Source organism: Protopterus annectens, chromosome 17.part0 (genome assembly GCF_019279795.1).
Source record: "Protopterus annectens isolate FY-2018-M chromosome 17.part0, PAN1.0, whole genome shotgun sequence".
Taxonomy (NCBI): Eukaryota; Metazoa; Chordata; order Ceratodontiformes; family Protopteridae; genus Protopterus; species Protopterus annectens.
The window spans coordinates 15,191,145-15,205,324 of record NC_056751.1 but is presented as its reverse complement, the minus strand read 5'-3'; the positions used below and the strand labels follow the sequence as shown (position 1 = coordinate 15,205,324).

At 43.7% G+C, this 14,180-nt stretch overlaps 1 protein-coding gene across 2 annotated transcripts in view; it reads right to left on the bottom strand.

Moving 5' to 3' along the window:
- Window positions 1-14,180, bottom strand: part of INTS10 (integrator complex subunit 10) — a 1,128,594-nt gene that overhangs the window by 924,571 nt on the left and 189,843 nt on the right. For both annotated transcript variants that reach the window (XM_044059448.1, XM_044059449.1), the window contains exon 4: window positions 13,463-13,602. In XM_044059448.1, the coding sequence (XP_043915383.1) occupies window positions 13,463-13,602 (140 nt within the window). The remainder of the gene's footprint in view (window positions 1-13,462; window positions 13,603-14,180) is intronic.

Genomic DNA, 14,180 nt, shown 5'->3' with positions numbered 1-14,180 from the left:
TACAGAAGCTGAAGTTGCAGATTTTGAAGAGGCCTTCACCGCATTGTAACTGCACTTAATGGAGTGCCTAGTCACCTGTGAGGCAGTGGAGAGAGAAGGGAGTTTAGTTGGGTCTTTAGCAGACGAGTCTGGTACATCAGGTATGAGGGTAGAAGCCTTAGAAAAGGTGTCTAGAGCAAACCTGGCCATGCGGGTTTGATACTTTAGGGCTCTGATGGCAAGAGCTGAAGTATAGACCTTCTTCCCTAGCCTATCCATAAACTTGCTGTCCTTGTCAGTAGGGAATAAAGAGGTAGAAGGCAGTTGTATAGAGGATTTGTCAGCTGAGACTGCTATGACTGCAGGGTCTGCAGAAGGGTTCTTGAACAGGTACAGAGTATCCTGAGGAACTTTATAGAACCTGTCTGGGAGAGTCAGGGGCCTGTGAAGCAGCCAAAAAGCATCTTGAAAGGCTGGAAGCAAGGGAGGGACTGAAGATGGCGAGATTTGATCCATCTGTAGTAATTCAAAATACCTCTTTTTTTTATTCTGAGACATCTGAGGCTTGCCATTTGATGTGTTCTCTCATGAGACACATGGTATCTCCAAAAGAAAACTCCTCCTGGAGATTCAGGACTGATAAAGTTCTCTTCCTCAGGGGTAATGAAGTCCTTGGGAGATTCAATTTGAGAGCAGTAAGGGAGTCTTCAGAGGAGGAGTATTCTTCCTCTGACTCTTCTAAGGCCTGCACAAAAGTAGGAGCAGGTGGAGGTACCTGTGATTGTAGAGCCTGGAATGCCCTGAAAAGATTTGGGGAGAAAACTTCCCATCCAGGGTTAGATTGCTCTTCTGTATGTTTTAAGTTTTGTCTCTTCAGAGGAGCTGAAGGATGGGTTGATTTAGAGGCAGACATCTGGGTGGATTGCATAGCAGGGGTAGGCCCCTCCGATGCCACAAGCCATGGTTCCCCCTCACCATCAGGTTCTGATGGCTGATCAACTTTAGTGGACGTACTCAGCGTTTCCGTCGGGCTGGCTTCCACTACGGTTCCCAGTTCCAACTGAGAAACAAACATCCGATGGGACCCTGGGCTAACATCTGCCTCAAAAGTCTCACCAGACTCCTGAGGTGCAGCATGGGTGTCAGGCCTAACTTTTTTGGCCTTCTTCCTAGGCGGCTTGTTGGAAGTACCTACCCCACCCTCCATACCTAACGCCAGACACCGGAGTCGCTGGTTTTCAAGATCGAGTTTGAGAGCAGACAGATGGCTGTGAAGAGTTTTAGGCACAAACGATTTACAAATTTCTCCAGATGTATGGTCATGGGCCTGTCCTAGACAAAACCGACACTTATTATGCGTGTCCTTGTGGGGAATTTGTCTTCCGCAAGCAAGCACACTTTTCCTTTCTAGTTGACATGTAAGTCTGAAAACCTAAGAAATAGATAAAAAACCCAAAGGGTACTTATCTGTAAGCTGGGGGGGCATCAAACAAGCAAACTGCTTCCTGAAGCTGGAGATCAGAGGTCCGAAGATCACTGCGGCAGAAAAGTTCTGAAGTTTGTACATGCAGACATCACCTTTATAGCCAACATTGGTTTATGGCTTTGACATCAAACGTCGCACGTACCCCTGCTCCTAAGACTTTGGTGTACTGGCCGGATGTCCAGTGCTGCAGGCAGCAACCTCCCTACAGTTATGAATACTGCAACATGAGAAGAGAAGGACATCTTGTGGTGATTGCCCCTGGCCTGATGCATTAGGAAAGGGAACTAGTGCTGTCTTAGCCAAAAGGGAGTCACTAGGAAGATTTTCGGGGAGTCCAGCTGAATCTTCTGCAGGACTCTTGGAAAGTACAGGAAGAGGAGGGAAAAAGTACAGTTGTGTACACTTACCATAAATGTAGATGTTCGAGTGTATTCACTGTTGCAGTCATCACATTTGGGTTATCTGCTTGCAGTAGCCCTCAGTCGGCCTGATTAACAAAGTCTTGGGTCCTGCGTCGGTTGCTGTCTCATCTTCCATGACGTCAGGTAGTCAGGGGTATAAAGCATGTAGCCGATGCCATTTTATCAGTTTTTCTTGCCCCAGATGTCAGGTACCCCCATAATGGGAAGCAATCATATACAAGGTTACACCTCCAACAAAAAGCAAATACACCAGAAAGCTTTAAGCATAGTAAACAAGAATAGAGGTATAAACAACAGAAGTCAGTGGGCTGGAGGGAGGGTAACCAGAACTGCAACAGTGAATACACTCGAACATCTACATTTATGGTAAGTGTACACAACTCTACTATGTTCTTCGTGTTTCACTGTTGCAGCCATCACATTTGGGTAGATTCCCAAAGCTAAGGATGGGAAGAGGCAATTAGATAGCATTAGGACCAGCTATAAGGCCCGGCAGGATTGCAGTGGCAAGGCCAGCTCTGGATTTAGAAAAAAAAAAAAAAAAATTGGCAGGTAGTAATGCTTGGTGAAGGTATGTACAGAACTCCAGATAGTAGCTTCTAGGATGTCTCTGGAAGGGACACCTCTAAGAAAGGCTGTAGAGGTAGATACAGCCCTGGTTGAACGTGGTCTTATCCCCTGTGGGGTAGGTTTTCCATGGTGCTTATAGCAGAAATTAATGCAATGGCCATTCCACTTAGAAATGGTTTGCTTTGAAATAGCTTTCCCCTCTGCCCTTGCAGCAAATGCAACCAGCAGCTGTTCAGACTTCATGAGAGGTTTAGTCCTGTCCAAGTAAAATCTAAATCGTCTGTGCACGTCCAAAGGGTGCAGTATTCGTTCCCATTTGCTCTGTGGATTAGAAAAGAAAGTTGGCAAATGAATGGACTAATTAAGGGCCACGCTGGATACCACCTTGGGCATGAAGGAGGGTTGGTCCTGAGGGACACCCTGTCCACATGAAAGATGATGAAAGGCTCCACAGCAATGAGAGCCTGAAGTTCAGACAAAGTTCAGACACCCTTCTTGCTGAAGTGATGGCTAGAAGGAAAGCTGTATTTCAAGGAAGGAATTTCAACTCTGCACTTGCAGCTGGGTTGAAGGGAGGTAGAGGGAGCTTTTCCAATACAAAGTTGAGGTCCCAGGCTGGAGAAGGGGCTCTCCTGGGTGGTCTTAAGTTTTTGGCTTTCTGAGGAATTGCTTCAGCAGCAGATGAGAGAAGAGGGATGGTTCTGTATTGTAATGAGTTGAACTGGCTGAGGCATGAATTTTGATGGAGGCAAAGGAAAGGCCCTTTTGAAGCATCTCAGTTAAGTATTGAAGAATCTGAGGTAAACTGGGCGCTGCTGTGCCCATCCCATGAGTCTGGCTCCAGGAACAGAATCTGTTCCATTTTTCAGCACAGGATTTTCCAGTAATAGGCCTCCTTGCCTCCAGAATGACATCCATCACTTGCTTACTGAGAGATGGGAATGGTGAGATCAAGTAATTAGCCAGACTGCCAATTTCAGGGTTTTAAGCTGTGGGTGCAGAATCTGGCCCCCCCTGCTTAGACAGTAGGGCAAGGGTCTGAGGCAGGTGCCATGGTGCCAGCAGTGACACACTGCGCAAGAGGGGGTACCAGTGTTGGTGTGGCCAGTCTGGTGTAATCAGTATTGTCCTTGGTTTGTCCTGTTTGATCTTTAGTAGTACCTTGGAGAGGAGAGGCAGAGGGGGAAAGACAAACTGATAGTTTTTCCAGGTGAAGGACAGGGCATCCACTTTCCAAACTTGTTTGTGGGGAGTCCTTGTGCAGAATTTGTCCAATTGATAGTTCTGGGGGGAGGCAAACGGGTTTATCTCTGGGCTCCCCTATTTGTTTCTCAACATGTTGAATATCTTTGGTTCCAGTCTCCACTCGTGTGGGTCCATGAGATTTTTGCTTAGGTCGTCTGCCAGTGTATTTAGCTTTCCTGGCAGGAATTGAGCCTGCAGGTGCACTTTCCACTCGCGTGGGTCCATGAGATTTTTGCTTAGGTCGTCTGCCAGTGTATTCAGCTTTCCTGGCAGGAATTGAGCCTGTAGGTGCATTTGGTTGCTCAGGGCTGTGTTCCACAGAGCCATAGCTAGCCTGCAGAGAGGGTAAGAGTGGGTTCCCCCCTGCTTGTTTATGTACCACATAACAGTGGCATTGTCCGTCTTTACCAATAATTGTCTTGGAAGAATGTGGGCCTTGAAGGCTGTCAGAGCATACTATACAGCTAACATTTCTTTTTGACTGATATGCAGGTGAATTTGACTTGGGTTCCATTTGCCCTGAATGCACTGCCCTGCCACGCGAGCCCCCCCCATGCATAGTCTGATGCGTCTGTTACGGTTTGGGCGGCAGGAGGTAGAGTGAATGGCAGCCCCTTGTTGTGGTGGCAGGCCTCTGCCCACCAAAGGAACTCTATCCATAGACAAGGTATGATAGGAATCATTGATTATAGATCCTGAGAGTGTTGACACCATAGGCTTTTTGGATACCATTGTAGTTTCCTCATATGGAGTCTTGCATATGGAATTAGAAGAATGCAGGAGGCCATGAAACCCAAGGCTTGCAGTATTTCTCTTGCAGATAGGAAAGTCTTTGTAGCCATAAGTTTGAAGTAAGCTGTCAAATGAACTTGTTTCTCTGGCATGAAGGAAGCCTTCTGGGAAGTTGTGTTCAAGCTTGCTCCCAGGAATACAATTTGTTGGCAGGGTACCAGATGTGATTTATTTTTGTTTATGTTGTACCCCAGGGAAGATAGTACTTTTTGTACAAATGCCAGATGATTCAATAGTATGCCCTGGCTTTCTGCCTGAATTAGACAATCGTCCATGTATGGGTATATTTGAATATTTATTTGCCTGCAAAATGCAATGGCTGGAGCTAGGCACTTTGTGAATACCCTGGGCGCAGTAGATAAGCCAAAGGGCAGCGCAAACAACTGATAGTGCATGAAGCCTGCTTTGAAGCGTAGGTATCTTCTGCAAGATTCCCCTGATTGGGATGTGCAGGTAGGCTTCCTTTAAATCTGGTGTTGCCAACCAGGCATCCTTGCCTAGCATAGGAAGCAACTTGTGAAGAGTTAGCATCTTGAATTTTGGGATCACCAAAAAAAAGTGTGTAGGATAGAGAGATCCAGGATAAGATGCCAGGAGTAGTCTTTTCTGGGCACCAGAAAAAATCTTGAGTAGAAACCTTGTCCCCTTTCTTCTTCTGGGACAGTTTGAATAGCCCTTATACTTGAGAGAGACAACTTGCTTTTGAGCCTCTGCCCATGGATTTAGGGGTATAACTGGACAACCGTTTTGGGTTGTTTAAGTGTGGAAGTGGAATCTGAATCCCTGGGAAACTATATTTAAAATCCATTTGTCCTGGGTAATGAGTTCCCAGTTTTTTGCCTGCAGAGCAATCTTCCCCCTATAGGAGCAGTCAGGTGAGAAGGGCTTGGAAGTTTTAAGGTTAAATCATTGAGACAGTTTACCATAAGGGGGGGGGGTCTTACTACTCCCTGCTTTGGAAGTGGGAGCCCCCCACTGCTTAGTCCTGTGCATACCTTGGGACTGAAGCCTGAGAGTTCTGCTGGGTCTGGGTTTGGACTTCGAAGGCTTGGAACAGACAGGAAAGGATCAATTCTTAGAGGGCCAATGCCTACTAAATATTGGAGGCTGCACTTGCAGGAAATCTTTAACAGTTTGAATGGATTTAGCCTTTTCCTCCATCTTTTTAAGTACTTCTGCTTTGTTGCCAAGCAGGCGGTCCTGGTTTAAGGAAGCATCCAACAATTTAGCTTTAACATGATCTGGCAAAGATTGCTCCTTAAGCCAGGCATGCCTTCTAAGTACAGACCCAGCAACAGCAGCCCTGCAAGATGCCTCTAGTGAATCAAAACCACATTGCAAAGTATGTTTTCCAACTTGTTCAACAGAATGCATTAAATCCTGTAAATCCTTAATTTCAGCAGTCAGGAATCAACATCATTTTCTGTATAAGCAATCCAATAATGTGCTGCTGATACTTTAACATATGAAGCTGGCAATTTAAGGCCCTAATGGCCAAGGTTGCCGAAGTGTATACCTACTTACCCCATCTATCCGGCGCCCTGGAATCTCTATCAGAGGGGATAGGACTTTTGGCGGTAGTAGCCTTTATGCCCTTGGGTCCCTGTGAAATGGTGTCAAGATCCGCAGAAGGATTTTTAAAAAGGAACTTGAGAGTCAGGAATCCTGTAATATCTATCTGGATTTCTGGGAGCAGGAGGTACAGAGTCAGGGGCCAAGCTAGACTCCATGAAGGCATCATCAACAATATCCAGTACAGGGGGATAGCTAAAGGTCTGTGTTGGAGCAGGAGTAAAAAAATCCCTAAGTCTCTTTTTAGAATCAGAGTAATCCTGGCTTTCCCTGTAGAAATGCTCCCTAAGAGTATGCAAGGTTTCACCAAAAGAGAAATCCTCTGGAGGGGAAGCAGAGGGAATGGAGTCCTCTGCATCAGAATCCTCATAGGCAGATAACGGTAAATCCTGGTCATCAGAAGAAACAGAAATTTCAGAATCCTGATCAGAAGAATCCTAGCCAAATTCAGTCCTAGGTCTCTTAGAGGGGGAATGTTGACTTCCCCTTATTAAAGTAATAAGGTCGTCAGCCATTCTTATCATTTGTTTTTTAGGCATAGAGGCATGACCATACGGTCTGGGCGTCGGTTTTCTAGGCATGGATCGAGTTTTAGGCCTTGAAGAAGAAGATGGCGTCGGTTTAATATGCAAGTCAGTAGGCCTGAATACACCCTCAGAAGCCTGTGTCTGCACAGTGGCTCCAGACCATCCAAAGTAGAGACATCCACAGGTTCCACAGTTAAAGCATCTCATGGCATACCAGACTCTGAAAGGGTCTCAGTAGAGGCCTGCGAATCTGAAGTAGCGGGTATCAGGGGCTGCAGAAGCGCCTCACTGAGTCCCGGCGAACTGGCAACTAGCTTAGGAGAAGCATCGTCAGCAGCTTTGGACCTAGGCGGCCTGTCTCTGTCTTTATCTTTGTGTTTTTTTCAGAATGTCGGTAATCAGGAGGCTTACCAAAGTCATATATGGATAATTGAACTGAGTACCGAAATATTTAGAAGCATAAATATACTGACGATGAATAGTTCGTGGTTTAAATAAAGCGCAAAACCGACAGCGAGGTATGTCGTGGTCAGGGCCTAAGCAAGGAATACAGTACGAATGAAAATCTTTATGAGGTATTTGCTTTCCACAAGAAATACAATTATTTACTTTTACTGACATCGGTTAAGAGCAAGAAAAAGTTTCCCCAATGGGGTACTTAACTTTAGTTGAAGACTTCGGTTCTGAAACCTGAAAACGAAAATTTCAGGAGTCGACCGACCGGTACTTGCGAACTGCTTCTGCTTCGGGCACCGCACAGCAAAAAAGATTGATAAAATGGTGTCGGCTGCATGTTTTATACCCCTGACTACCTGACGTCATGGAAGATGAGACAGCAACCGACGCAGGACCCAAGACTTTGTTAATCAGGCCGACTGAGGGCTACTGCAAGCAGATAACCCAAATGTGATGACTGCGACAGTGAAACACGAAGAACATCATAAACATCCCCTTCCAAGTAAAATAAAGGGTGTCTGTCTTCCATGCCAGATGGTATGGAACTCTGGAACAGAACAGAGTAAGCTACCTATGTGGACAGGAGGCACAATGATCTACTTGAGGAATACCCCATGGATGGACAATGTCTAGAAACACATCTCTGTGAATTATTCATTTGTGAGCCTATGTTTTTGACCTGCTCAAAGAGTCTGCCACTAGACTGTGCTCTGAAGGAAATGTACACTGCCTGAAGAGTTAACTGACAACTGACAGCCACCTCCCAAACCTGAAGAGCCATCCTGCACAGGAGCCAAGATGTTATACCTCCCTGCTTTTTGACATACCACATCACTTTAGTGTTATATGTGAACACCTTCAAGGGGCCTGGAGAAAACATGAGGCGAAAAGCTTGACGTGCCAGAATCACAGCTCTCATCTCTTTGATGTTACTATGGTCTGACTGCTGACAGGGAGGCCATAAATCCTGAACTTTCAGATGACCAAAAGAAGCCCCCCACCCTATGTTTGAGGCAACAGTGAGAAGGGAATGGAGGCTGTAAGGGCCAGCCTGGGTTGAGAGCAAACTGTTGAATCCACCACTCAAAGTCCTTCTTAGGACAGGGAAGGAGAGGTACACTGAAATACAATGGGTGACAATGTTGCAGCCAAACTGACTTGCAGTACCAATGAAGCTCCCGCATATGCAGTCCATTAACAGGAAGCACTGGAATTCAAGAGATCATGAATCCCAGGGCACGAAGAAACTCCCTGGCTGGCATGGCAGTCAGAAGAAGAAGAGAGTCAAAAAAGGCTGTCAATGACAAAACCTTTGGTGGTGGAAGACAGGCCAACATTGGCACTGCCTGAATCCTACATCCCAGATACACATGATCCTGGGAGGGAGTCAGGATGGACTTTTTGAATTTGATAGCATACTCCAGACTTTGATGAAAGGAGATGGTGATCTTCAGATCTTGTAACAGGTGACTGGGAGAAGGTGCCTGAAGCAACAGGTCATATAGATAAGGGAAAATCTGAATGCCTTGGAGCATGGTGAAAGCAATCTCAGGAGCTAGACATTTTATGAATATCCTTGGGGCAGCAGAAAGGCCAAATAGCAAAGCACAGAAATGAAACTGAAAGGAAGACAAAGAAATGTAAAAAAGTCCTGAGAAGATTATTATTATTATCCAAAGGAGCATCCAACAACTTGGCCTTAGTGTTCTCAGGCAGAGCCTGAAGATGTAACCACGAATAATGCCTCATGACAGACCCAAAAGCTGCAGCCCTAGAAGAAGCTTCAGCAGCATCACAGCTACACTTAATAGAGTGGTGAGCCACTTGAGAAGCAGAACCTAAAATAGATAAGGAATCAGGGAGGTCAGAGATAACCTGACAAAAGCAATCAAGGCCAGAGCATACCTGGTCGTGTGGGTCTGGTAATTAAAAGCCCTAAAGGCGAAAGTAGAAGCAGTGTAAACTTTCTTACCAATCCTCTTCATTGCCCTAGTTTCCTTATCAGAAGGCAAAAGTTTGAAAGAGGGCAAAAGTTTAGAAGGTTTGTCAAACGAGACTGACACCACAGCAGGATCAGCAGAAGGACATTTAAATAAAAACTGACAATCCTCAGCAATCTTATAGAACCTACCAGGTTTCTTAGGAGCAGAAGGCTAAGAATCAGAAGACTTGAAGCAGCAATGAAATTATCTAACAAGGCAGCCAACACAGAAGGCACTACAGAAGGTTTAGGAGTGTCCACCTGAAGCAACTCATAATATCTTCTCTAAATATCAGACACTTAAGAATCCCACTTAAAAAATTTCATCATCCTAGCAATTGTGTCCATAAAGGACAATTCCTCAAAAGCAGACTCCGGACAAACAAGACTCCTCTCCATCAGAACTATAAGCCAAAGGTGAAGGCATCTGTGAAGAACAGGTCAAAGACCCCTCAACAGACACTGAATCCTCATCCAAGGAGTCCGGTTCCCTAAGTCATTTAAAAGGGGTAGAGGTTCAAGGAGGAGCAGGTACCAAAAACCTCTTGAGGAGGCTTTAGTACCATCAAGGCAGAAAACAAGCCCTGAGTAAACTCTTGCCATTCCCTTTGAGGATCCTTAGGCTTGACCAAAACATGCTTCAGTTTTTGTCTTTACTTGGAAGAGACATCAGCCCTAACAAATTCCAGAGGATCTGTCCCTTTTTCAAGATTCAGTAAGAGAAACTGAACATCAGTATTTGTGGAATCCCTCAAGGACCTTCCAAGATAATCAACTGTGGATCCCCCTCAAAATCCACAGCAGATGCCTGCAAAGCCTCAGAGGATGTGCGGAAGGACGGATCCATGCTGTTCTCCAACAGGGTCGCAGCAGAGGATTCAGACGTAGATGCTGAACGAGTAATCCAAAAACTCCAAGGAAAGGGTGCCACAGAACCAGGAACCAATAAAACCACAACAGGCACCCAAAGAGGCAGAAGGTAATAATAAAACACGAGCCTGTAGGCGTAAGCAGCAGCAGGTTTAATCACATAAACGCCACACAATACAAAGCGTTTTCGTCCACCAGACTTCCTCAGATGTAAAATGAAAGAATGAAGACTGTGCCTGCTTATATACCCCTCCCAATCTAATTAGTAGTTAAAACAATTGTTTAATTGACACCATATAAATCCTGTAACTAAAATATTCATGACAACCTTTTCCACAAATACAGATGAAAGTAGGTAAAAACATGCACATTTTTTAAAAGAACTTTAAAATAAATATATAAATACTAAAACCATCACAATATGTTGGACAGATAAATAAACTTGAATCAAAAACCAACAACAAGAGACAAAAGGAACTTGCAAAACATTGAGTACTTATTTTATAGTTTTGCAGCTCTCATTTTTAAAATAGGGGCAATGGATATTGTATTCATTCAGCCCTGGGAATCTATTAGCTTCCAATAACAACTGCCAAAATATTTCTCTCACCTCTATCCTATTTTCCCACGGGCCCCCCCTCACATCACCATTGCACCTTCTCTACAACAAAGAAGCCCCATTTTGCTTGGGGACATGTCAGTGTATGCTTAAACAAGGTATTTTTAATATCTTCGACTCTAATAGCATATAAATGCTCATAAATCCTCCTTTTGAGTTTACGAGTAGTTTTTCCAATGTAAAATGCACCACAGGTTTTACATAGGGCCAAATAAATCAAGCCTTCACTATTACAGTTGGAAAAACTACTACTCTGAATCTGATGGTCTCTTGACAGGATGTATACAGAATCCTGTCTAAGTATATATGGGCATTGGGCACATGCCCCACATTTGTAGGTTCCCAATTTCTTACATGAAACAATAGAACCATTATACTCCAGCAAATCCTTGAGGTTCCTGCCTTTTTTATATGTAAATCCTAGGGTGTTGGTAAACAAAACATCCAACTCTGAATAACACTTAAACCTGCTCCAGTGTTGAGTAATAATGTTTTTAACCCTAGAGGTATTCTGATTATAAAACATCACATAGTTACCCCCAAGGTTTCTTGATTTCATCCCTGGTAACATCACCCCTGATAGTTGTGTGGTACTCTGCACATTTATTGGTACTATCACACTGGTATCTCCTGTTCCCAAAAGTCTGGTTAACGAAAACGCTTTGTATTATGTGGCGTTTATGTGATTAAACCTGCTGCTGCTTACACCTACAGGCTCGTGTTTTATTATTACCTTCTGCCTCTTTGGGTGCCTGTTGTGGTAGATGCTGAACGACCTACAGAGCTATTACCCACTTCTAGAGGGACGTCCACTGGAGGCAGCACAGCTAAAGAATCCTGCACAGCAGACGTCTTGGCCTTCTTACCTAGCAGAAGTATCTCAGGGTCAAATGGTTCTGCCATGGTACCTGTTTAAGGTTTTCAAGACAAATGGTCAGGGAAGACAAACAGCCTTCTGAAGACAAACAGCCTTCTGATTGTCTTAAGCACAAATGCCTTACAGATACTACAAAAGATATGGTCGTGGGAAGCACCCAAACAAAAAAAAAAAGACACTGTTCATGATGATCCTTACGGGGAATCTGCATCCGAGACTGACATTTTCCCTTCTTGGATGACATGAACTCTACGTAGCAAAATAAAATACAAGACCAGAAAAAAACAAAAACCCTATGGGGCACTTATCTGGTGGCAAAGTGTTCAGTACAGCAACAAGGCATTCAGACCAACTAACAAAAGTAGAGTTCAAATTGACGGCAAAAATGTTTCTGGGTAATTACGAGTGTATGTTCTTTTTCTACCCTACATTCTGTTTGGGGGACCATAATTGTAGCTTACGGCACAATTGAAGCTACTCTGGCTTCTACCCTGATGTCATAATTTTTGTTGTCTGCCCCACAGTGTGTATCCTACCATCCATCTCAGGCACTTCCTCTCAATCCCTTCTAGCTTCCTCAACTGCTCTGACTGTTGCATCAATGTTTTGTGCACATTATTTTTAGATCTTTTTGGCAATTTTCTGTCACACTTACCCTTCTTACTCTGTGCCAAATGACTGTAGCCTATCCAATTATATTTGACCTCCTCCTTCATACTTTTCTTCCATCTACCTCTCCCAGATACCAGAAGCTGTTTGCCCTGTTCCACTATTTTCCCTTTTATCTCAGTTTTCAACATCTTTTGACTTCCCACACCTGCTGGCCTGATAACTGCCTTGTCTGTACTTAGTTTCATACCATGTGCCTTTTAGTTTTGCATTTGATTCCTCCAACCTTTGCTCTAGGTCCTGTTCAGAGTCTGCCTGTAATGCCACATCATCTGCATATGCCAGCTTTGTTGATCCACCCTCTGACACGTTTGCTAATATAGTCCATCACCAGTATGGACAGCAGGGGGCTCAGAGCTGAACCCTGACTACCCCTAACTACTATAAATTCTCAGTCCAACAGATCCTGCACATCCCTCCCTATAAAGAAAAAGATGCAACACAATGTACATTAATAATGCCTTACTTGTTCAAATTATATTGTGACACAGTACAGTCAGGCCAAAAATGTACCTCCATAGCACATTTTGTGCATTTCTGTTTAAACACAGAAAGGTCACATCCCACCTCACCACAAATTGAAAGTCATCTCCATTTAGGACAAAACTGGTGAGCATATCCACAGTTCTCCAAAATATATATTTTTTGGTTGTCTAACACAATGTTGTTGTGTCTTTTGGCTTTTCCCAGTTAGGGGTCGCCACAGCGGAACTCCGGTCCGCTAATGATTGGCAGTAGATTTTTACGTGCCGAGTTGCCAGCCCTGACGCACAACCTTCAATGAAGGTACGCCCATTCACGCATGTCTCCACACAGAAGATGCTCTAGCTGAGAATCGAACAGGACAGCGTCTTACTGTGAAGCGACAACACTACCGCAGCACCACCACCGCAGTTAACACAATAAATAATAATATTTTCTTCTTTTAAGTGCAAAGCATTAACAGTATGGAAAATTAGACTTCAGAGGCTTATTTAATTTCATCTGACCATCCCTCAGTCTACATTCTACTTTTTTCTAAAGCTTCTTGGTAGTTATGTGCTCTGCTAAGTCTTATAACAAAAAATGGTCAGCTTCACAAACTACATTATTTCTCAAAAAAAAAAAAAATTGATGTGCTTTCTATTTAGTTCCAGTCATAGTGAACCGGGTCAGTCACTGCAAAAACTCAGACTAGCCTTTTCCGGTACAAACTCATACAACTGGTGCAGATACACAGCTGTCTAAAATCTCAAATGAAATTTCAAATGCCACAATCAAATGAATAAGGGCCATAATCGTAAATTCAGGTCTCAGACAAGCACAGAGCTCAATACTGTTCCAAAAAATTTTTTGAGGGAAAGGGGCTGTATATACAATATAAACAATGTGCATAACTTATGAAAATAAATCCTTACCCCATGCTTCACTACGGTTTCAGGAAAGCGCCTCAGAAGCAGGAGAAGCATCTCAGCTTTTTCCAGTGTATTAAAGCACTGCTCAGTTGCCTTTAACAACATTTCGCATTGTATTCTTCCAGGAAGGGTTTCAAACAAGCCTGGGGAAAACACAGCAACAATGTCATATGTTATGGTTAGACAAACTGAGGAACACTACTTTGTTAGACCCCCATAAACATAAGGAAGATTAGAAGACAGCAGGACACCTCTGACAGTAAGAAAATATGCCAGACTTACTCATGTCTCTTCTTTGGACATTCTGCAACTTTTTGTAGTATATAACATTAAATGAATTCTAATATAGCCTGTATACTATGCTGTGGTTACCTAACTGCTATACATGTGAATAACCCCAGAAATGTGCTCAAAACCAAGGCACTATGCGTTTCCAACCTAAATCCGATCATAAGGCAAGCTCCCAAATTGGAATTCCACAGCTGGCAGATGAATACCTCTAAATAAACAGTGATACACTATTACACAATGTGCATATTACTGCCAAATAAATGATGATCTAACTACAATTGAATGCAGCACTGTTCTTATATGGGTCTAGTTCATAATACTAAAGCATCAACATACTGACAACAACATATCGACACATTAAAATACTGACAAAAAAACCCCACCAAAACCACATATATAAAATACACTTTGCACTAAAAAATACAATAAA